This window comes from Xiphias gladius, chromosome 19 (assembly GCF_016859285.1).
Source record: "Xiphias gladius isolate SHS-SW01 ecotype Sanya breed wild chromosome 19, ASM1685928v1, whole genome shotgun sequence".
Lineage (NCBI taxonomy): Eukaryota > Metazoa > Chordata > Actinopteri > Istiophoriformes > Xiphiidae > Xiphias > Xiphias gladius.
The window spans coordinates 6,973,514-6,997,346 of record NC_053418.1 but is presented as its reverse complement, the minus strand read 5'-3'; the positions used below and the strand labels follow the sequence as shown (position 1 = coordinate 6,997,346).

The 23,833-nt window shown below is 39.8% G+C and overlaps 1 protein-coding gene across 8 annotated transcripts; it reads left to right on the top strand.

Annotated features, from left to right (window-relative positions):
- Positions 1-1,544: 1,544 nt before the first annotated feature.
- Positions 1,545-17,152, top strand: LOC120804996 (long-chain-fatty-acid--CoA ligase ACSBG2-like). 8 transcript variants are annotated; one of them, XM_040154797.1, is made up of 15 exons: positions 1,545-2,001; positions 3,451-3,525; positions 3,696-3,907; positions 5,560-5,843; positions 6,581-6,669; positions 7,669-7,789; positions 7,919-7,999; positions 8,233-8,382; positions 9,327-9,494; positions 9,571-9,752; positions 10,719-10,952; positions 12,738-12,955; positions 14,620-14,759; positions 14,845-15,088; positions 15,416-17,152. In XM_040154797.1, exons 2-15 carry the CDS (start codon positions 3,461-3,463, stop codon positions 15,505-15,507), a joined length of 2,280 nt encoding a protein of 759 aa, XP_040010731.1. In that variant the 5' UTR covers positions 1,545-2,001; positions 3,451-3,460; the 3' UTR covers positions 15,508-17,152. The 8 variants fall into 8 exon arrangements, with proteins under 8 accessions (XP_040010731.1, XP_040010732.1, XP_040010733.1 ...); XM_040154798.1 differs by having other exon boundaries at positions 1,545-2,272; XM_040154799.1 differs by lacking the exon at positions 1,545-2,001 and adding an exon at positions 2,568-2,917.
- The last annotated feature ends 6,681 nt before the right edge of the window (positions 17,153-23,833 follow it).

The window sequence follows — 23,833 nt, the reverse complement described above, 5'->3', positions numbered from 1 at the left end:
CAAGTGTGAGCTTTGAAAATAGGTGAATGTGAAAATACACCTCTTTTTTTAATTGTTATTATTTATTTACAGCAGTAACACGCTTATGTTAGTAAATGTATTTTTTTTTTCAAAATAAATGCTCTACAGAATATCTGAGAATTTTGGAAAAAATTACTAAGCACAAAAAGTTGCTATATTTGTTTCTGATTTACTTCAGTATTTACTGTATTTACTTCAGTAACATGCAATCTAAAATATTAAGCTACCACTCTGATAAAGAAACATTTATACAGGGGTTTTAAGCTATAATTAAAGGCTCTATTAATGGTTAATACATCATTTACTAATGCTTTATAGATTTGTGATAAGCCATTGATAAGAACAACTTTTAGGTTGCCAGGTTGTGGAAAATCCTCCCCCCAGTATGATCTTTTTAGCTCTTTGATTCATGAGGGAAAAGTGTTGCAGGCCATCTGGACCAAAATCCTTTTATCAGCTGCAGACTTAGTATGGTATCACTCTTTATTAACTTTTATTCTGTGGGTTGACTAGCTGGTGATATATGTGCAAAACTTGACGAAAACCTAATCAACTGAAGAGCTGGAAAGGCAGAAGTGTCATGCTGGAGAGGATTTTTAACCCAAAAGTTATTCCTTATTAATGGATTATAATTGATCTATACATTTTAGTAGATATAAATATTGGTAAATGGTGTATTAACCACTAATAAATCCATTAATTTCAGCGTATAAACCCTTTATAAATGGTGCCTTATCAGAGAGTGGTACACACTGGGAACCCAGTTTTACGGCACACAATGTAATATTCATTACCTACGGCAGCTTTTAAAATTTTCTTGCATGTAGTGCTGGCACTGATGAATCCCCTCACTAATCATTCACAACCTCCACAAATACACCATGTGCCCCGATATTAGCAGTGAGGGTCGGAGTCGGAAGGGACGTGGTGTGACTGGGTGGTGTGATTCAGTGACCCTAGTGCCTGAGAGCAAGGTTACTGTGTCATTCGAGAGCGGAGGGCTGAACTTTCCTCTATATTTACTTACAAAACAATGTCCACTTCCTCGTACAGGGCTGTCAGACAGACATGGCTGTGAGGTACACTCGGGTCAGACGGAAGGAGGGGACAAGGCCCGTGTTAATGACACCGAAGCGAGTACAGAGAATAGTCGGATTTTTGAAGATTTTAAACTGCTTCTATGAAGCGCACTGGCAAAATGATTGCAGGTATAAAATAAAAAATCACTGTTCCTCACTGATCTCCCTTATGCACTTCAAACAAATCCCAAAAAGACAGACACAGGTAGAGAGGAGAGTTTTTAAGAAAACTGAGACCCTGTGGAGGTGTCACCAACACAATGATCAGAAAAAAACTCCCGATATTTTGGGTATGTTAGCGTGGATTGCCAGCCTCTTGACTTTTCACTCCAGATATGTCTGTCTGATTTAAAAAGCCGGAGTTGCACAAGTTTTGTTCAGCTGTTGAATACGTTTTTTTTTATGGGTCAAAGTCTCATGTATCCACATAAACCTGAGAGAACTTATCTAGTTTTATCATTATTTCTTCTGACAGGCCTGGTCATGCATATCTGATAATGACAGTCCTCATTACACGGAAAGTCTCAATAACAAACAACCACTCGCATTGCTTTATAGTATCCTTATCTTTTGTACCATTAAATGATTGGGATTGTCTCCAGCGCTAACGGTTGCCAGCTTACTATAATGAATATAAATACAGCCTGTTTCCAGCAGCTGCAGACTGTCTGTGTGTCAGGTTCCTGGTCTTCTTCACCTTGAGGAGCCCCAACCTTTGGTCACTTTTGTTGGTGGCTCTTTTAACTGCCCGTCACGGCCCCAGCTGCAGGTGTTCAGAGGATTGGATTTCTTCAGGGGGGCAACAGTCGAGTGCCCGCGAAGGGTAAAGGTGGATCCGGGTCTGTCCTGCGCCTGACCGCTCCTGCCAACTAGATGCCATTCCGCTCTGTCACCGGACAAGGTAGGCTGTCATTCACATTTACCACTTAATGCCTTTTGATGTTTAAGTGTGTGAAGTGTGAAGGACTTCCACTCCAAGTTACACATAGAAAATCTTCGTTTACTGACACGTGACAGCTCTTTTTTTTAACTTGCAGAACACAATGAATTATTTCAAGTTTAATTTAAGATTTTAAGACTGACTAAACTACACCACCGTGCACCCTGCTGGAGTCTTTGCCATGTTGACAGAAGCAAACCGAATTCACCAGCCCTTGGGGATGTTCTGTATGGTAAATATATTTTAGACGGACACATGACTGAGAGATGAATAAAGCCCCATATGGTATGAGCAGGGACGGTGTTTCTTTAAGCCCCTGCGCCACAGTGAATGGCTCTAGTTAAAAGCTAAACAAACAGCTGCAAACATGACTTCTCTTCTCCTGGACCTCATCTTTACATACTGAGACTAATCATCTGTAACTGCGCTGGATTTTCAGTTTTTCCCTATGGGACCTATGGGACTCCTGAACTCCTGTTTTTTTTTTTTTTTTTCTACTTCCAATTTAATGCACGGTTATTTTTCAAAAAGACACATCTCCTTTCTGGGTAATTTACAAATCCAAGTCAATAATGAGACTGAAATCTACTTTTTGTGCGCTGTGTAATTTGCATAATCCAGAGCAAGGAACGTTGCCGTTGCCACTTCACATTACCACACTGTAGTTTTGTAAGTCGTATGAACTTTGGTCCACAGAAATCTTGACCAAAGTTCTCTTAACAACCAGAGATCAGCCAGAGGTTCTTCTGGTTTGACAGATCTTAATCTGTTTCGATTTTATTACAAATGTAGCTTTACATTTGTCAGTCAATGTGTCACTAATTAGTTTTGCTTCGTTTATTACTTTTGACAGGGGACTTCACTGAGGACATACTGTGTGTGTGAATATTTGAATTGCTCTCAATGTTCCAAAATGTAAACACTGGATGCCATTATTTCACCGTCTGCGGCACAGACGCGAGAGAATGGATCCGAGGACAGTAGTTGAGTTGACAATATTTACATTTTATATAATATCTGAAACCTTGCTTAGGGCCTTTTGTTAACTTTAGTGATGAGAGACATTCAGCGTATTCTGCTTCAAAGTGTGGTTTTTTTGATGAAAGCTTTTTCGCAGTTGCAGGCAAAGAGTATAAATAGTGCTTACAGATGTCCCAACTCTTTCTGGCACAATATTCACAGTTTCAACATTTAGACCACTGCCGTACGTGATTCCTGGCATTGGTGGTCATTGGCTCTGACCTGTTGCAATGACTTAAGTGAATGTCAGACTGGTATAAATAAGCAGAGCGGTGCAGTTTCATCCTCGGTGATCTTATCTGTGTGGAGTGTCCTCGGTGGAGGACGTCTAAAGTGTTTTAATGCTAATTTTACTACACGTCCGTTGAAGATAGTCTTCTCTGTTTCTAGCAAATACGAGATGAGTGTTCAAGGAGATTCGGTTATGAGCAACGGTGCTGCAGTCATGGGTGGTAATCCTGAGAGGTATGTAAAACGATGCATGCGCACGTTGAAACTTTAACCAGTTTGAAGGTGATTCTCATGAAGATTTGATCCACTTAGGGTGACTTGATTTTAAACTATCTATCTAAAAATGATGTTAATGCAATACCAGATATCAGTTCTCATTCATAACCTCCAAATGGCTTTCACAGCACCCCTTCCCAAAGGGCACAGACTCTGTCAGGCCCCACAAAATTAAAGACCCTCTCCACTCTCATCCTCAACGGAGAAATCCCCACAGCCGAGCTCGGCCCAACATCAGCTTCAGAGAGCCGGGAGACTCATCCTTCCAGTGCCACCGAGGCACTGGCCAAAGCTCCCGGATCTCCCGAGCTGGAGGAAGCTACTGAAGGACTTTCGCCAGGTAAGAGTCTGAGTGTAATGTGAGGAGAGAGGAGCTGATCTGACACGAAAAACTATTTGAGATCGAAATGCTTCATTGTAGAGCACAGTGATTTCCGACTGTGACTCCAGGGGTCGCAAGAAAAATTGGAGGGATTGTGAGATTAACGAGACAAGAAATAAGAAAAATAAATAAAATACATGTTGCTGCTCCACAAATACTGTTTATTTACTGTTTATTTTTTCTAACTTGTTTTCTAATGTGAAAGTCTGGATAGTTTTACCTCTTCAGGCGTCTAAAAACTATTCAAATGATACAATCAGAGAAGGCAGCATAACTTTTTAGCTGAACACGTAGAAACATACAGAATGCAACCTGTAAACAAAGGTCAAAACCCAAAGGAAGCCAGTGTATTTATTAGCAGGTGCTTGAAGGGTAAAGTTTGCAAAATACTTATGAAGTATATTAAATCAGCGGGATTTTCAAGGTAACAAATGAAAAATTTGCAAAGCTCTTTGCAACAATAAAATACATAACAGCAAAAGACAATCTTCAATGGAGTGATTGTTAGACGAAGCAAGGTTTTAAAATGGGTTTGAGAAAAGAACACCCCCTCGTTCTTAGCTACGGGTTCGGCGTTAAGATGGAGCAAATTAACAATTATTTTGCACTCGATGTCACTAGGAGTTTAAAAGGGAAGTATTTCTGCGTGTCATGCGAGCATCGTGTGCGCGTGGATAATACGACCAAGATAAATGAAATTGGGCAAAATAGAATTATACCGGGGAGAAAGGGCAGGAAAGCGGATAGCAGATAGTTAGTTAGATAGTTCAGAAGAAGAGTGTGCTATTTACAACAAAAAAAAAAACGATCTGAAAAGCCCTGTGGGATTTTTTAGATGCAGTAAAGAGGCCGTTGAGTAAGAATCACATGATTTACTGTAATGTCAAATGATGCACCAACAGCTTAATAAAACAGAAGTTGTTTGCAAAACTGCATCAATTGACATTTCATCGGTTGCCTTTCTGAAAACAGTTGCAGCTCTGTGAAGTTTTTTTTTTAGAGATTAGACTTAATTTAATTCACATCCTTACAGCCACATGCCTCGCTGTGAAGAGAAAAATGCACCTGAGGTCAAACAACTCTAACAATAGATAAAATGATCAGGAGTAAAGTGTTGGGAACATGCTTTACGAGTTTTTTAGGAAACTGACAGACACTTTAAATACCAATTAAATACAGTTAAAAAAAGAATAAAAAATCAAATAACAGGAGGGAGTTTTAGCAAGGTCTATGTGCATTTTTGGAAAACGATCACAGCAGTATTTTGTCTGTGTTCTTTTATGCATCAATCCAGTAACTCAACTCTACTTTGCCTTCAAACCGTGTTACTTCTCCTAACCAAACCTGATTGGTAGGTAGGCATGGATGTTCCAGAGCTTCCTGTTTTGTATCAGGTAACAACACAGCCTTCCCCTGTTCTCTGCAAATCATGTTGCTCCGAGACAGCGGGTGTAACACACCCACAGGGCTAGTCCCTGCATTCCTCGCCTACACCTGACTCTTCTTCTAAAGGGCGAGCTTGCCGCGTCTTGGTGTCGTGTTGTTGTCTTCTGCATTCGGCTTGTCAATAATGGCGGGTAAATGCGGCTGCCCCTGTTGTCCCAAAACAGAAGAGCCCAAGACAGTTCCCCTGTCGACGGCCAATTCGGCAACAACTCTGGCCCCTGCTGACCAGCTATGGAGCGACAGCAGAGACAAGGCAGTCAGGCTGAGGATGGAGGGCTCAGGTCTGGCCTCGGTGACTCCCATCACCATCCATCAGATGTTCTTGGAGACGGTGGAGAGCTACGGGGACTCTCCTGCCTTGGTTTCCAAAAAAGAGGGCGAGTGGGTGACCCTGACATGGAGGCAATACTACGAGCAGTGTCGGGCGGCTGCTAAAAGTTTTCTCAAGGTTTGTTTGCAAATTGACTCGTTCTGCATATATTGTACAAAAGACTAAAGACTACTGCCGTGTGCTTGAAATATAGTGCAACCAGGAAGTATTTGGGCAATAACTTCTGTTGTCTCCACATCAGGACATTGAATTTGAATGAAACATTGACAGTGAGATTACGGTGCTTGCTTTTTGCTTTAATATAAGGTAATTTCGTGTCAAAAATGTAGGAACTGTAGCCTTTTTTTATACTCACTGTACTGCATTACAAAGTCAGAGAGCAGTAATTACAGAAACAGTGCAGCTGAGAAAAAATGGTTTGAAGATTGAAGGCTCTTAGCAGGGCTAGTTTATCCGATGTTCCTTTTTCTCTCAATAATGGTTTAGCTATTGTATTATTTACGCGGAATAAAAAAAACTCGTCCACCAAGATTTTTCAATTCAAAGAAACGGGGGATAAGTGGGCACCTCTGTTTTCTACTTCCCAATTTACACCCTCTCCCACTGTAATCTCCTCGGAGAGAGAACGGGCTGCTGAAAACTAACACTCGGGCGTGTGAAATTCACAGCTTGTGTTACGTCTCCTGTTTCACGGCCATGTTCACGTCTCATGAGGCGGAGTAGCTTTTGAAACGAGATGTGGGTCAAAAGTAATGGAGGCAATGTGCTGCTGTGTCATTAAAGATGCATGTTCTTTTTTTTATAAACAAAAACAACAACAACAACAACAACAACAACCCTTTGTCTATTTTTAGCTGGGACTGGAGCGTTACCATGGTGTGGGGATTTTGGGATTCAACTCCCCGGAGTGGTTCATCTCAGACATCGGCTGCATCTTGGCTGGGTAAGATCTGGTTTAAGGAACTGAGGTAGATAAGATTACTTACAGACCTTGCCATCCACTTTTGTACTTGATATAACATTATTATTGTCTCACTTGACACTGCAGATTTATCTCTGTCCACGCTTATCTCAGAGTCTGTCTCTGTGTCTCCTGTGTCTCTGCCCACACCTGTTTGGGCTGTACCAGTTTAAAGTCTCAGGAAACCTAATGTCGGTGTTGCTGTTGCCTCACTGCTCTCTGCAAAACTATGGTGACAGCAAATAGTACCTTTGGTATTGTTTGGTATCCAACACTCAAAGACCTAAATTTAAGGTACAAGAAGGATGCTTTAACAGCTTGTTTTGCAACTTTCATTTCTGGAGAAGATCCCGTAAAACAAATGTATCAGCTTAAGTCATTAATGCAGAAACTGTGTTTTCTCTGTTCTGGCTGTTGATGTTTTGAGGTGTTTTTGAGATATTGTTTGGAAAACTATTTAAAAGCATTGGATTCAGTTCCCTTAGAAGGTGTTAAAAAGTCATTTACCAAAGCCTCTTGGCAGCTGTAGGCAGTAATGTTAGCTCTAAAATGTATCTGTATGTGATTGCGAGCTGCCAGGAGACCTTATATACAAAGAAACTAAGAGTGAGGCTGGTGTGAGAGTAGATTGTGCTGCAAGAGGCTGTCGGATCCCTGAAATTGATCAATGAATCATTTTTAATTGGGTAATCCATGCATCAATTTTTTACTGCTTATCCACGTCCAACTAAATTATATCAGTAGGATTTATTCTTATACTGTGTACTGCTAAGATTTTTTACTATTGAAAAATGGGATATAATAATAAAGAAAAAAAATAAACACTGGCTTCAGTAATTTCTGCTCAGGCAAAAGAAATAGTATGTAATTATTAGCCAATTTGTAATACAGAAGAATGAACAAAATCCACAGAGAATCATGCAAGGAAATGTGTGGATTCAACTGAGCTTTTTATTCTCCTGCATCTGATTTGTGCCACAGCGGTCTGGCAACCGGCATTTACACGACCAACTCGCCCGAGGCGTGTCAGTATGTGGCTGCCAACTGTGAGGCCAACGTCCTGGTTGTGGAGAACCAGAAACAGCTTGAGAAGATCCTGCAGGTCAGGACCTTTGTCACAGCACCGGTGCCTTAGTGGGCCTTGGAGTAACTATCTGCAGAGATGGAACAACAACAACAACAACAAAAATCTGTCCTGATATGCCTTTGTTTAATTTGTCTTTCCCAACAGGTTAAAGATCAGCTGCCTCATCTTAAGGCCATTGTCCAGTATAAAGGCGAGCTGCTGCAAAAAGCCCCATTCCTGTATACAGTATGTTTGTCATAAAAATATTTACTAAACAGATGAGTCACATGGTTGTAAAACATCTGATAGAATGTATATTGCACCATTTTAGCTGTTTAAATCAAAATTGTTAACTTTCTTCCTTGTGGTATAAAAACTGCGATTAGATAAATGTGACTGAACTACACAGCTTGCATTTTCGTACAGCTGAGTCCGGGTTTGGACGAACCTTTTTGAACATGATCTCTGTATTTCTGTAGTGGGCAGAGTTCATGAAGCTGGGAGAGGAGGTGCCCAACGAGCAGCTGAACGCTGTGATTGACAGTCTTCGGGCCAACGAGTGCTGTACACTCATCTACACCTCGGGGACCACTGGCAACCCTAAAGGAGTCATGCTGAGCCATGACAATGTGAGTTATCTAGACAAGAGACTTCCCTTTTCTTAGCTTTTATTGTTTTTCGACTTTTAAATGTTATTCCTTCCTAGGGCTGAAGCAGTTATTTCTACCACACCAATGAATCATTTCGTTTATTAAAAAGTCAAAGAAACTGTCCCAAATGTGAAAGAGATTGTGATTGAAGGAAAATAAAATAGATGATAAATAAATGGTGATATATAATGATATGTTGGTATATTACCTGGTACTACCAGAAGAGTTGACATGTACATGTATGTAAAAAGAAATAACCATGCAGTTTCGTACGGTCCATACTCTCCCAAGCTATGTTGGAGCAATGTATATATGGGTAAATAATGGGGTAATATAAGCATAAGCATAATGTAGCTATGAAATTAAGCATTTATCATGTTTTGCCATTAATTCCTAAAGTTTTTTGATATTTTATGATGTTTTAAATGAAATCATATTATTATGTGCTTTCCAGTTCAAGTTATTATCTATACATACTCATCATGTTGAAGTGACTCTCTCCAAAAGCACGTTATCTGTACAAATGTTTATGGATTTGTTTTCTGAGTTGGGCTCAAGTAAAATGACACAGGTTTTCTTGACATTAAGTGAAAAACGTGACCGCTTGCTTTGACGACCGATTCTCCTCAAATGGAAAAAGCTTTCGCCACCATCTCATAAAGACACACATCAAACAGCCAAACCACACCACCGTTGGCTCAACTGGAAAGTTTTATAAGATCTGACAACCTTTTCTGCCCTTTTTTCAAAATGTCTTTTTGTCACTGTGTTGTGCAAGTGTGGGACGGATGTAGGCTGAAGGGGATGTTGGTGTGCAAGTCTGTGTGAGCAGTTTGTTTGACGATTTGTGCTATGAAAATGCAAGAAAAATACTAGAAGAAAAAAACTCTCTGACGACTCCTCTCCCGCTTTTTAATTTGCAGCTGACATGGACAGCACGTACAGCGTCTACCTTGGTAGATTATTCCTACGCTGCAGAGGTTGTGGTTAGTTACCTACCACTCAGCCACGTGGCAGCCCAGATGTTCGACATGTGGATCGTTATGATTTTTGCCGGAGCCATCTACTTTGCAGAACCAGATGCCCTCAAGGTAAGGCTGTCTGCTGTGGCTGGAACTGATAACGAAGGATTCCTGCCTTGAATATAATCCTCATACATTGTTCCAGGGCTCCTTAGGAACCACTCTGAAAGAGGCTCGCCCCACTTACTTCATGGGGGTCCCTCGAGTGTGGGAGAAGATGCAGGAGAAGATGAGAACCGTCGGTGCCAAGGCATCCCCGATGAGGAAGCGAGTGGCGGACTGGGCCAAGTCCATAGGCCTGCAGTACAACTACAGTGCCATGAACGGGTGAGACAGCAGCAGGGATCCTTTGCTAGAATTCAGGAAGAACAAGTGTCAGGTGTTACTGCGGTTTGTTAACAACACCCCTTTTTATCCAGCGGTGATATATGATACTACAGATTTTCTCTATATTATTGTCTGCTCAAGGCACCATGCTGTCTAACTATTAACACACTTTAGCACATACAGATGTTACAAATGAATGTATACAAATGCTCATTGTAAGACATTGTCTAAATCACTTATATATTATATATTATACATCATAATGCTCTTTTAAAACATGAGACAAGCTGTCCTCAGACAATGGCATGACAATCATCCCAATCAAATCAGTGATCTTATAAACAGATGCACCATTGGAGCACTCTGGCAGCTGAATGGTCACAGCACATTGCATGAAGCATGTACTAATGTATAATAAAAAAAATGTTCACCTGCAATATAGCTGACATTTCTAGTCAGGTCAAAGATTCTGATGGGTCACAGAATACGTCGTAACACCTGTTGTCTTGTAAATTATTATTATTATTATTAGATCTTTACTCGTCATAACGAGATCATAAGATAGTAAGTCATAATTATGAGATACAGCGTCCAATTTATTCTTATTTTTGGCGAATGCAATGTGCTTCCATATACACCAAAGTTTTTGGACAAATTTAAATTTTGACCTGATGATGACACTGGATGTAAAGTCAGGGGATCAACAATTCATTACAATTCATCCTGAGGGGATCATGAATGTTTTTACCAAATTTCACCTCAATCCGTTCAATAGTTGTGGAGTCCTGTCGCTAAAAAAACACAAATGTGAACCTCATTGTGGCACTAGATGAAAAGTAATGTGATCACCTTAGATATTAGTCAGACTCATCCTCTGAGGAACATGAATCTCTGCACACCATTTCATGGCAATCCGTCCAAAAGCAATATCCTCTGTAAATTTTATTTTATCTTTTGGGGTTACAGGGAGAATCTGGTGCCGTGGGGCTTCATGCTGGCTAACAATCTGGTCTTCAAGAAGGTGCGTGCTGTGCTGGGCTTGGACCGCTGCAAGATCTTTTTCACAGGCGCTGCCCCCATCACCAAAGAAACTCTGGAATACTTCATGAGCCTGAACATGCCGTTGATGGAGCTATACGGCATGAGTGAAAGCTCCGGCCCACACACCATCTCCGTTAACAGCAACTACCAAATCTCGAGGTCAGCAGCAAAGCTTGTAGGAATATGTCAACTACAGTTAATTTGCGATGTTGATGTGGATGTGGATGTGAGGATACTACAAGCTGTTTTGACAACCTGTTTGTAATTTTCTCTCCCAGTGAAAATTTTACTTTAAGGAAACTCCACCGACTTTACACCTGAGGGTCTGTTAACAGGTCTTGGGGAGCACTACTGCATATGTGAAAAAAAGTTGTATAAAGCCTTCTGTGGCTGCAGAGGGAGCTTTGCGAAATCTGATAATTTGGCTCGACTTGGGTCAGCGTCAGTTGGGGCTGAAGACTACAAATTTGAAAATGAAAAAAATCTGAGGGTGTGCAGTTAGAAAGAAGTGAGCTCACCAGACCTCTGTAGCCCGCTCCTCATCTCTGCTTGAGGCTGGCAGCTCGAGGCTACATTAGCTACTACTAGCGGGACAAACCCGAATCTCTGACAGAGCTGTTGGCTGTCGAGTTGCATTGCGGGTAGTGTAGGCGCTAGGTATTACCAGAAAGGAATGGAATAAAAAAGACGATAACTCTGGTTTGCTGCATCGGTTTTGATCCTTTTTTTAAACTGTCCATTGTGAGTCCGAAAATGCTAAATCAGTGGAGCAAAGTTGTGCTTGGCAATATGGTTATAGATTTCATCCTAAATGAAAAAGTAGGATCCCATCACCAAAAACTGTAACTTTCCTTGAAAACACACTTTGCACCAGTTTGTGATGTTTCCTTGCTACGGTGTGCAACATGTTGCTGCAGGTCATCACGTGATCCACTGTGGAAATAAAAGTATTGATAATAGCTGCTTTAAATCTTTCCTGTCATTGCTTGTCAGTTAGAACTAATAGCTCTAAAAAACACAGAGCATTGGATTTGATTATTTCACTCAGTGTGAACATCGTATAGCTTCAAAGAAGAGCTGGAACAAGCTCATACAGAATAAACTGTATAGTATACAGTCAGACACTTTGGAATAAGATAATTGTTCCAAACTAAAAGCTAAAGGCGGTAAAGGGATTGAACATTTGTCTGCCTACAAGGATGGATGAATCAAACCGTCTTAACAGCTTTAAAGGACAAGAGAAAACTGACTTCTCAATATTAGGTCTTATGCCTCGTTGGTCAGTGTGGTATTTTGTAGTTTAAGTGATTCGTTCTTTACAGTTATTTAAAATTTGCAGCAGCCAGGATTTTGACTTAACACAAAAAAAAGATTACATTACCCCACTTTTAAAGTCCTTTTACTTGTTTATAAAGCTTTACATAACCTGGCACCAGCCTATGCCGGCGACTGCCTTTCAATTTATGTTCCAACAAAAACTCCCCGTATTTTTTTAAAAGAAATTAAAGACCTATCTTTGTGATCTGGGTTTTAGTTTACAGTAGTTTAACCTTATTAAATTTTATCTTTGGTATTTACATAATTTTCTAGAGTTTAATTGTTTATTGCATTGTTATCATTTTTCTCTGGGCTGCATCTTTGTGTGCCATCAAAATAATGTTATTATTTTTGTTATTATTATTATTCTATAACTGGTCTTGAGGGGCTGCAAACACACATTCATTTGTTTTTAAGAGGTCACAAGCTAAAAAGGTAGGGAACCACTGGTTTAAATTTGTATATTTTTACCTGAAAATGTTTTTCATAGTTTAGTGAGATTCTGTAATGTCATTGCTATGTGCTAAACTTGAAATAAGGGGAGTAGTTGTAGTGCAGCTTTTAGTCAGCACCTGTTCACATCAGGTCTAAATGAGGAAGTTGTTGACTTGTGATTTGTCTTTCCAGCTGTGGGAAGGTGATGCCAGGCTGCAAGACGATGCTGCAGAACCCAGATAAGGATGGGAACGGAGAGATCTGTTTCTGGGGTCGGAACGTTTTTATGGGCTACCTGAGCATGCCCGACAAAACAGCAGAGGCTCTTGACCAGGACGGCTGGCTGCACTCCGGAGACCTGGGCAGAAACGACCAGCACGAGTTCCTGTACATCACGGGAAGGATCAAGGGTAAGCTGCAGTTTAAAGAAGCTCCTTTACATGTTCTTAGTTTGGGACGCTGGGAACATTTTGGAGCAAATTTTTTTGTTTAAAACATGAATTTGCACATTCAGTGTTTGGTGTAAAGAAAGTTGTGAGCATTTGGGAAATGCCCATAGTATCTACTGGTTAGCAACCATCCTGGCATCAAGAGTCAGTTGTGGAAAGTAACTGAGTACTGAATACTTATACTTCATTTGAGTCTTTCCATTTTATGCAGTTTTATACTTCAATAAATAAATATTGTACTTTTTACTCCACTACATTTATTTGACAGAAGCAGTTACTTGTTAAGATTTTAAATTTAAAAAATGAGATATATGATAAGCTTATGAAATACAACCTGATTGATGGTGGATTTCTGAGGCCGTTACTGATATTGATATTTGGGAGTTTAAAAAAATCGGACCCCTTAGATTTGTTAGTATTGTGTGCAAGATACATACTGAGTGGCATGTTTTATCAACTCAACAGTGCTCTCAGATGGAAAAACTACATCATGTAATTGTCGACACTGTTTCTAAATGACCTCAGATCTAGTTCAGCTTTTCCGTACTGCAATTTCTTGTTACGTATCAGCAGAAATACAAATAGATCATGAAATACAACACATAGTCAAAGATTACCCCTTAAATCCCTCTCAGATGATGTTAAAATTGTGTTTCAAAGCCAAGAGATAAAATGATCCAGTATGTCACAAAAAAGCCCAAAGATTAGAGAAAAGTCTGAAATATGAATACAGAATTTGTGTAATAGAACCTTGTTTTTTTTCATCTTCCCTCTCCCATTAACCATCTCGCGACCCCTCCCATTTATCATTAAATTTAGGAACTTCAGGAAACTGTGAACAACGCCCATGACAATCTGTTGTCTAGGAAAAGATGGAAAAGACTGTTCATGTCAACATTTGGTTTCCAGGCACTTCTGTAATATTAAGCACCAAGTTGAATATATCATTGCTTTCAGAAAAATCTGAGATTCCCAGTCGTAATTACAAATTTGTAAAATGTTAATGCGAACACTGTTTGCAAGTCAGGAACGCATACTTACCATAATTCAAATGAAATGAATGCAGCATAATTTACAATTAGATAAAACAGACGAAAATATAAAATCCTCACATCTGAGAAGCTGGATCCATCAAATGCATTTTTTCTTGAGAAGTGACTGGAAAAAATTATGGTATGGTAATTTACGGTAAAATTACGGTAAATAAAAATGCGGTAATTATCTATAAATTATTCGAACAATCATTTGAGCACTACAATGCAAAATCTCACTTCTACAACTAGGAAATGGCACTTTCAAGTGCACTTTTTCAGATGCAGATACTCTGCACTCCTGTCTTTAGCTTTAACTAAGATATTTTACATTACTTTTTTTTTTTTTTTTTTGTCTTTTTAGATTACTTTTGTCGTGAATTTTGGCCTTAGGAGTTAGAGGTGGTAATTTGATGATAACTGGACATTTTACTACTGCAAGTTGTTTTTTACAGAGACAACATTTGCGCATAAAATACAGTAAATCAACACAATGCAATGTTTTGTCAAATATTACAAAGGTCATTGTGTTTAATTATGAAATTGGACACTAAACATTGGCAAACAGGTGACACAGTTTCGTTTTTTGCACAGAGCTGATCATCACCGCTGGTGGAGAGAACATCCCTCCTGTGCCCCTCGAGGATGCACTGAAGGCCGAGGTGCCACTTATCAGCAACGCCATGCTGATCGGAGACAGGCTCAAGTTCCTCTCCATGCTGCTCACTCTCAAAGTATCCAAGCTCCCGTTCCTGCAAAACACAGCCCTCAATAAATAAACCAAACACGACAACCACCCCCTGCTCTCTGTCTCCGCAGTGCGTCGTAGACGACAACGCTGACCCCACAGACGAGCTGAGCCCCGAGGTGTTGGACTTCTGCCAGCAGCACGGCATCACAACAACCAAGGTGTCGGAGATCATAGCCAATAAGGAGCCCGCTATCTACAAAGCCATTCAGGAGGGCATGGAGCGCGTCAACGCCAGAGCAACGTCCAATGCCCAGAAGGTCCAGAAGTGGGTCATAGTGGAGCGAGACTTCTCTGTTGGTGGAGGAGAACTGGGTGAGTAACAGGAGTTTCGTTTTTGCTTCCTGTAGTGACTATTTGTCTAAAATCAAAATCAAACGGCCAACGATGCACCCTGGGGATGTCATGTACGGAATTTAATCAGCTTGTAATCAAGGTCATGTCATAATCAGGTCACAAGTCATGCGACTGTGCCGCATGCCAGACAACATTCCAGTGAAGTTTGTTTGGCTTTCTCCGAAAACATTTTTAAAGTTGCAGTCGACCAAATGTCTGTCGCTGTCACTGAGTCTCGCTCAGCAGAAACGCTATCTGTGGAGATTTAGATCGATATTAACCTGCTTTTCTTCTTTGTCTGTGCAGGACCCACCATGAAACTGAGGAGGCCCATTGTTGTGAAGATGTACCAGGAGAAAATAAACGAAATGTATGCGGTGGCCACGGAAAAACAGTAGACCGCACTGCACGGAGATAAGATAACGCCGAAGAGAGATGGTCATGAGAAACTTGGGGCATGTTTATGAACATTGTCTTGTGCCCAGACATCATATTGGGAAATGTATGAACGTCTTTTCACCTGAGTGTTAAAAGTGCAAAAGAGGTTTATAATTTTTGGGAGAAAGTCTTGATTCTGATTGTGTCGTATTTAATGAAATAGAGGTTTGAGCTGCTATGTTTAAATACTGTATGTCGAGTTCTCCAGAAGCTGTAGAGACGTCTGTCTGTTGTCCATTCCAAATTGATATTTAAGCTGTTAAATGTACATACAGTTTCGCTGCAACCGTGCACTTTTTGTAAATAAAACGTCCCAATCGGAGCCAAATCTCACCCTTCACTGTCTGGCATGCACAGGTGGATTATACACTGTCACTCAGCACCAAAGCCACGCGCAGGGCGGAGAACACTGGATGGCGTCAGTCATTATTTAGGGAAGTCAATTTTGACATTTTTACGGTTTTTAAACTGACGTTTTGTGAACCATAACTGACTGTGGCCTGAAATATGAGATTCTCTTGTGTAATCACGAGCATATGCATTTTATTTTTGAAGCAGCATCTATTTAAATATTTTACAGCATTAATTGCCAGTTTTCAGTCTCATGTTTTGTATCTAAAATAAACTGCATCTGGCAAAGCTGCAGACATTGCCTCTTTAGATTGGAGGTGATGTTTGAATAAGTTTTTTTATGATGTGGTAAGAATATTAATAGTCTGAATCTCACTAATCACAAGCATCTGCAAATAATAAAGCATATATTTGAATTTGTGCTTCTCCATGTACAGTTTGACAAATACTGAAATATTTTGTGATAATGTTCCACGATTGTCAATAAAAAGTGAGTGATTTGAACAAATTGACCAAACGGGGATCAAGAATGTGTGCATTTTTTTTATTTTTGAATAATCTTTTTTTTAATGTAGTGAATATGTACAGTGTATATAGGAGGGATCTGAACTACTGCTACGCTACATTTTCATTTTCAAAATGTGATGCAGCGTGGTGCAAAACAGAGAAAGAAGCTGGAATCAGCGAAGTCCTTTTCGCTCGAGTAATGAGTCAAACATAAACTCGGTTATCAAAATATGTGGTCAAACGTCTGACGAATCGTCTCAGCATTTCAAAGATGACTATTAATAATAGTAATAATAAATGATGGAATCATCAAATGTCAAAACGCATGTCAATGTTTTAGCTTTTATCCAACTTATGACTTTTTGTCTTTTACATTATTTTTGGGCATTTGTGTCTTTATTAGACATAGTGAAATGTGGTTGGCCTTAAGAGTTAGAGGGTTCGATACTAGTTGGATATTTTCTGATAGTGATTTGACAAATTGTTTTAGCACGGATTCCTCCACATCTGTGTTCGTCTTAAAATTCATTAGCTTTAAACCAACTTATGAACAAAGTTTTCACATTGTTTTCGGGCTTTTTAGGGAGGCAGAGGTGGTAACTCCCTATTTATATGCCAAACTTCACATAAAATACGATGTTAAGTATTGTCAAAAATTAATAAGAGTCAGCTTGTCTGAATTTTTTAAGTAAACACTGACAGGCAGCTGAAAACTTGGAGTTTACAGGAACTTCTTTGTCTCTTGCTGATCATCACTGTCTCTGTACTTTTAGAAAAATAAAGTTAGAAGTTAAAAAAAAAAACCTCTTCAGGCTCCAATTTTATCCTTTAATTATTGACGACCTCATTACCCAAAAGATCCAGTTAGACGAGTCAGTTTAGAAAATGGCTGGCAGGTGTGCATAATTACAGCATATGTGATGAAGCCAGAGGCAACAACTGAAAGAAAACATGGAGAAAACCTGTAAACTACATTGACCAGGGGCTAAATTCAAATATTTTCAGTGTGTCTTGGCCTCTTTACCGTTATTTATTTTGATTTCTGAAAGTGGGGGTCATGGCTTCTGTTACATCACGGCAGATCTGTTCATCTGCTTCCACTGACTTGTTTGGCATACATATCTGTATCTGTCAGTCAGACAAATTCCCCTATATGCTCACAGGCATATCAGATTGCATTCTTGGACAACTGGCTGTGTTGCTTCTCATTTCAGAGCAGTTTTTCCGATAAAGTTACCATGGCCTTTCACACAAAACTATCTCAGTTCAGTGTAAGGTAATGAGAATATATCGAAACATCTAATCATTTAGCATTATCAGACTGTTTAAACTGTACGGGGATGGGCTAATGGCAGTGCATTCCCTTCACGCTCTCTGACGACCAAGATGGTCATGACCTGACACACACAGTGTTTCCACATAGCGGAGAAAAAGTAAAGAAAACATCATTGAGCCCAGACGATGGAAAGCCATGTGTGGAAGGGACTGCTGCATTGTCACGTTTGACTCACTGTACAAGTCAGGATAAGCTGCTAGCCTTCGCAGTGACTCAATTAATCATTTTCAGTACGGTGCCACGAATAATTTGACATTTAATTATCCACACTGCTGAGAAACGTTAATAAAAACATCTGCTACTGTGCAAGTGCCCGTAAAGTTTCTGGAAATTCAATCCAGACACAGTTTATAGATAAATCAACAGATGGGAATGTGTGTTTATGGCTATTCCAGTGAATAAAACACCATAAAAAAATACTGTAAATTCAATATTGTCAGTAAGTAGCCCTGCTCAGAGTTTTGCAACAATGCCAAGAGATTTTAAGAGGATAGATAACCTGGTACAGTATCAATTGTGTAGCAAAATCACAGACAGTTAACAATTTCCTATGATCTTACAGCACGTTTTGTCATACTGCCCGCTCCTAACTATCAATAACAAAATAACAGATAAGATGCCTTTTGAAAGCTGTAAGATAATCCATAAACTGGCACGTATTTAGTTGGTACGGAGACAGTGCAGGCTTCCTTTTATCTACGTGGCAATAACTGAAGTAAGCACAAGTAGTAAATACTTGAAAATGATTGGGATTGTTTATTAATGGGCAACTACTAGCGGATAGAGGCACTTGATAGGCAGTACGGGGCATTCAAGATCTTCTTGTAAGCATGAAGAAGTCGTCAGAGAGATTCTTGAACCAAACCCAGGATTTCAAAAACTTCCAAAACCCCCAGATTTTCTGACAGAAAAGTCTTCATTTTGTACACCCCGCACAAATGATCCTTCATCAGTTTCATGATTGCATGTTTATTTTAAGGAACTGACACAGTACATTTTTTTATACCAAGTACTCCTGTGAATACATGGTGCAACATTTTCTTTGAAGGTTTTAATCAATTCTGAGGACTCTACCAGTCGCTGTAAGTAAAAACGCAAAAAGAACTCTTTTGGTAAATCCCGTCGCCGTTCGCTTACTGCTGCTAGGAATGGCACCACATTGACCCCATGTGGCTGCAATCCCGGCATACGACGACGTCTGTGAGTGCAGTGTGCCCTCACTGAGTAATTCAGTGGTTGTCACTGATAAGAGAAACACCAACAAGGTTTTCAAACATATAAAAACAAGAATATGTTAAACAAGAGTAGATAAAAAAGACAAATAAGGCTAAATAAGGCAGTTTATACCATCATATCCATGAGTAGACTGTGAAGGCAGGAAACAGACTGCACATTTTCTTAAACGGCCAGTTCAGCCCAATTTAAAAAAGGAAAGTGTTCTCTTCCTTAGCTCTAGTAGTATGAAGATTAACAATGAAGATTAATTCATTGACATTCAAGACAGTCATTGTGTTTGTGGTGCTCACAGCACTGAAAAATTTGATTTATAAAATAACATCTCTTTTCAGGAGTGATGTCCCCGTTAGTCTGCGCAATTCCCTGAACATGCAATCGACAGTTTTCGAAGGGAAAGGACTTTTGATAAAAAGTAGCTGTGGTGAAAACGGTTTATGCTGAAGTCTTAAGGAAGGATTATCCACAATAATGGAAACACGGTGACTGAAAGAGATTTTGCTGTTGAGGTTTGTTGCAGTAATGACTGGCATATCAACACTTTATAAAGTTGTTGTGGCAAATTTGTTAACAAACAGTCGCTTATTTTCACATTGAGCAGTTCAGAGCTGAAACGATTAGTCAATTAATAGATTAGTTAATTGACAGCAGTTAATCAGCAATGTTGATAATCATTAATCGTTTTAGTTCTTTTTTGTCCAATCAAAAATGCCAGACATTCATCAAATTTAAAATTCTCAAATGTGAGGATCTGCTGCTTTTCTCTGTGACATGCGATACTACACTAAACATCTTCGGGTTTTGGTTTGATGTTTGGATAAAATGAGGAATTCGGAGACGTCACCTTGGGCTCTGGGAAATGCTAATGGCATTTTTTCACCATTGCCTGACATTTTAAAGATAAAATAGTAAGAAGATTAATTGAGAAAATAATCTGCAGATTAGATTTTTCAATGCTTTGAGCACCAAAACCTCCCATTTACCTCTGCTGTATTTAGGTGGAGGCAAAATCTTGGGGGCTGTTATCTCAAAACCTTGACAGTTTAAGAAAAATAACTGCATGGCTAGATACCACTTGAGAATTGTGAGTAAATATAGTTTTTTTTGTACTTTAGGTGAACCGACCCTTTATTACTTCCAACTTCTTCGTTCTCATTTGGTGGTGACGGCGACTCCCTTCATGACCCAGGCGTTGCTGTTGAGCAGAGAGAGCATGAAGCGAGCCACGTCTCCTCTTGCCACCGTGCTGCCTGCAGGGTGACCGCTGCTGTCGGGCACGAAGTATCCCTCGTGGGTCAGAAACTCTTGAGCTGCAGAGGTCACAAAGATGGAGAAACTGGGACACAAAAAATGAGGCTCATTCATTCTCATAAACACTGCATTAAGTAATGAGAGCACATGCTCATAAGCTTGAACTATGTCAAAAGGGATCCTGAGGCAGTACGGCTCACTGAATGAGGCTCTGCTGTCCTTGGCGGTGTCGCCCTGGCTCCAAACCGACTGCCGCCAGAGCTTGTTTAATGAATGCACCTTTCTTGAGTCTGTTAATAGGTTTGTTTCTCCCCCTGCTGGCCGCTGCCTGTCTGCTCTTACCTGAGGCCGGCAGGTTCTTGAGGCCAGGCGGACGGACCACGGTCCAGCCGATGTCCTGAGTCTTCTGCAGAAACTGCTCCATCTCGTACATGTTGGTGAGGACACTTCGGATCATCGGCAGCAGGAGGAAGCGGATTAGATAAGACGAGTGAGTTCCAGAGTTAGCTAACAATGAAAAAAAACAAAAACAACAACAACAACACAGTAAAACTGTATTTTATTATTCTCTTAAATCACCCAAAAATGTGCATTAAGGAAGAAACTTTTCATTGACTACAATCCTTTGATGTGAAGACCAATTTTTTTATAACACAGGGGGACACAGAAATAGAAACTCAATTCAAACAAATCTTCAGCTTGTTAATAGCAAGATTAGGGTGGCAACTGACGATTATATTCATTATCGATTAATCTGCTGATTATTCCCTTGATTAATCAAATAATCGCTTAGTCTATGAAATATTAAAAAATTCACAATTTCTTTGCGCCAGCAGTGATGACTTCCATTTGCTTGTGTTGTCCGAACAACTGTCCAAAACCCAAAGATATTCAATTTACTTTTATATGAAACAAACCAAAACATCAAATTCTCTCATTTGAGAAGCCGAAACCAGACCAACATCAATATCCCCAGAGCCATGCTTCCGGTGTGGCTAAAAAGCTAATAGAGATGACAATAGAAGATCATTCTTGACCTTGGAAATAGTTGCTTGACTAAAGGTCCACTTACTAGCTCCCCCCAAAAATGATTGTAATGCTTATGCTTAAGACATTGAAATTACTACTTTATTTAATCCGAACAATGAAACAAAGAGAAATCCCTTACAGAAAATGAAGTGATATCAAAATTCAGCAACTAAAGCCTCAGTAGACCAGGATGCAATGCAGCCACAAGCTGATGTTCACGAATTAGTTGAATAAGTAGCTATGAATCTTTGACTGAAATCCAAAACTTGACACACATCCTGCGGAGACTGTGGAAAGCGATTTCGAGAAGCTTAGGAGACCATTTTCTATGTAGAAGTAGTGGCTAGATGAATCTACACATAACAACTCGTAGAGGAACCACAAGTTGATATTCAACTGGGTAACAACAATGAAGGGTGGATTTTGCTCTTCCAGTAATAAAATTAGAAAAAAGGCCTTGAAGGCATCATCGTGTGTACTGGACTTACGCTCGGTGTACCAGGAGGTCATGGTGATGATCCTGTTGACCTGGGCCCCTCGCATGGCGCTGATCACAGCGTTCATGGACAGGGTGTAGCCCGTCACCGCCGAGAAGAGGGAGGCCGGGAAGCCGAGGCAGGACACGATCGCATCCTGTCCTTTGAAATGAGCCTTCAGGCTGTCTGCTGAGAAAACATCGGCTTCCACCACCTGAAAGTAGACAAGGAAACACTTTACTTTATAGACTGTATATACAGTACTTTTGTAAGCACAGATCGGGAGCAGTGCATTGTCATACGTGCAAATGTATTCTTTTTAATTTGGAGATCAAATATAATTCGATTCAAATTATTTTGTATTAACTGAAAGAAAGACAGACAACCATTTAAATGCAATTATTTTAGCACACAATGTATGCGGAATGCCAAAATTTACAAGTGATGCACTAATGTACGATGCCCTCAAGGCCTTTTTTCTAATATTCTCAAGATGCGTGTCAGTGTTTCCACTAAAAAGATTTCTTCAACAATTACTGTGTCAGAGGCGCTTCCTTCCCCCAGTTGCTCAAAGTAGCTTTTTTACTTGCTATTATTACAAATATTAACGTTTACAGAAATAAAGTAGCATACAACACATGGGAGCCTTATAAAACCCTAATATTTGTTGTAGCACTTCACAATTTCCCAAAAGTTATCTTCTGACGTTTCCAAAGAAAACTGTGTGTGTGTGTGGTGTCCTCATCAAATGATATCCAACATATCTGACGTTTATGTCACTTATTCACTTTTCACTTTGGGTGTTACTCAAACAGGAGTAAAGAGCGTTGTAGTTAAGTCCACGTTGTCATGTGCACTGCTGTGTGAACAGAACCACACTGAGACTGTTAAACGTACAAGAACATTTTTTGCAACTGTTCGGCAGAATAAAGAGCACCTAGCGTTTTTCTTCATCTAACCCTCATTTGGACAAAATGCAACATTTACCATGTGACGTGGCACTGACTGAGCTTTGAGCCCAGCCTGCAGTGAGCAGCAGCGAACGTCTCGTAAAAGTCACGCAACGCAACACACAGAGTCAGCGCTACGTTACCTTGAGTTTTTCGTGATGCACGGCGAGTTTTCCCGGGTCCCTGACGATGGCGGTGACCGCGTGACCCTGCTGCAGCGCCTGGCTGACCAGATACTGACCGGTCTGCCCAGTGGCTCCCAGCACAGCAATTTTCATCCTTAGACTCTGACACAAAGAGCTCAGTCAGGGATGAATCTTATCAACAGGCGACGTGTTGAATGCTCTGACCTCTCAAAGTAACTGCGGGGATGTTCCCTCCCTGTTTCGCAATCGTTTAAAAAAAAAAAAAAAAAAAAAGATTATTATGGTGCAAAAAAAAAAAAAAAGCTCCCTAAGGAATTAAGCTTTGTCATCTGACAGATTGTATGTTTCAAATGTAGATAAATGCCACACTTGAATCTTATCTCTATAGAAAAGGTTAAATCTGTGGGAGTAGTTTTGCTGCCCAAAGTCAGTAACACAGTATTAGGGTGGCAACTGATAATTATCTTAATTATCTGACTGGTTATTTATTTGATTGGTTGATTATTTGTTTAGTCTATAAAATATCAGAAAATTGAGAAAAATTTCCAACACAAGTTTTTCTTTGTCCAGTAAAAAGTCCAAAACGTAATTAAATTTCAATTTATTTTTAATCATATAAAACATTAAAAATAAAACAAAACCTCACATTTGAAAGCCAGAACCAGAAAATATCTGACAATTTTACATTAAAAAAAAAAAAAATTACTAAGTTATCAGTGGGCTACTCAATTACATAACTTCACAGTTTCAAGTCCACACTGAATTGCTACCTGCTATCAACCATGACTGAAAGGTCCTTTAATACAAGTACAAACATTGCACAACAAGTTATTAAGGCTGTTTACACCAGCATTCTCTGTAAACATACATGTAGCAGTAAAATATGCCAATATTTCCCATCACGATTACATGTGTGAAAAAATACCCCAAATATGTCTTAAAAAGTTACAGATGCTGCCTTTAATCACTAAGATTGACTGACATATTGGCTACACAGCCTGTCTGTA

What these genes read in the sequence shown, in the direction of transcription:
- LOC120804996 (XM_040154797.1), top strand. Translation starts at nt 3,461, where the DNA reads ATGAGTGTTCAAGGAGATTCGGTTATGAGCAACGGTGCTGCAGTCATG. An exon ending in AAGCCCCATTCCTGTATACA is followed by an intron (nt 8,000 to 8,232) that starts GTATGTTTGTCA and finishes GTATTTCTGTAG; the next exon opens with TGGGCAGAGTTCATGAAGCT. An exon ending in TGTTGGTGGAGGAGAACTGG is followed by an intron (nt 15,089 to 15,415) that starts GTGAGTAACAGG and finishes TTGTCTGTGCAG; the next exon opens with GACCCACCATGAAACTGAGG.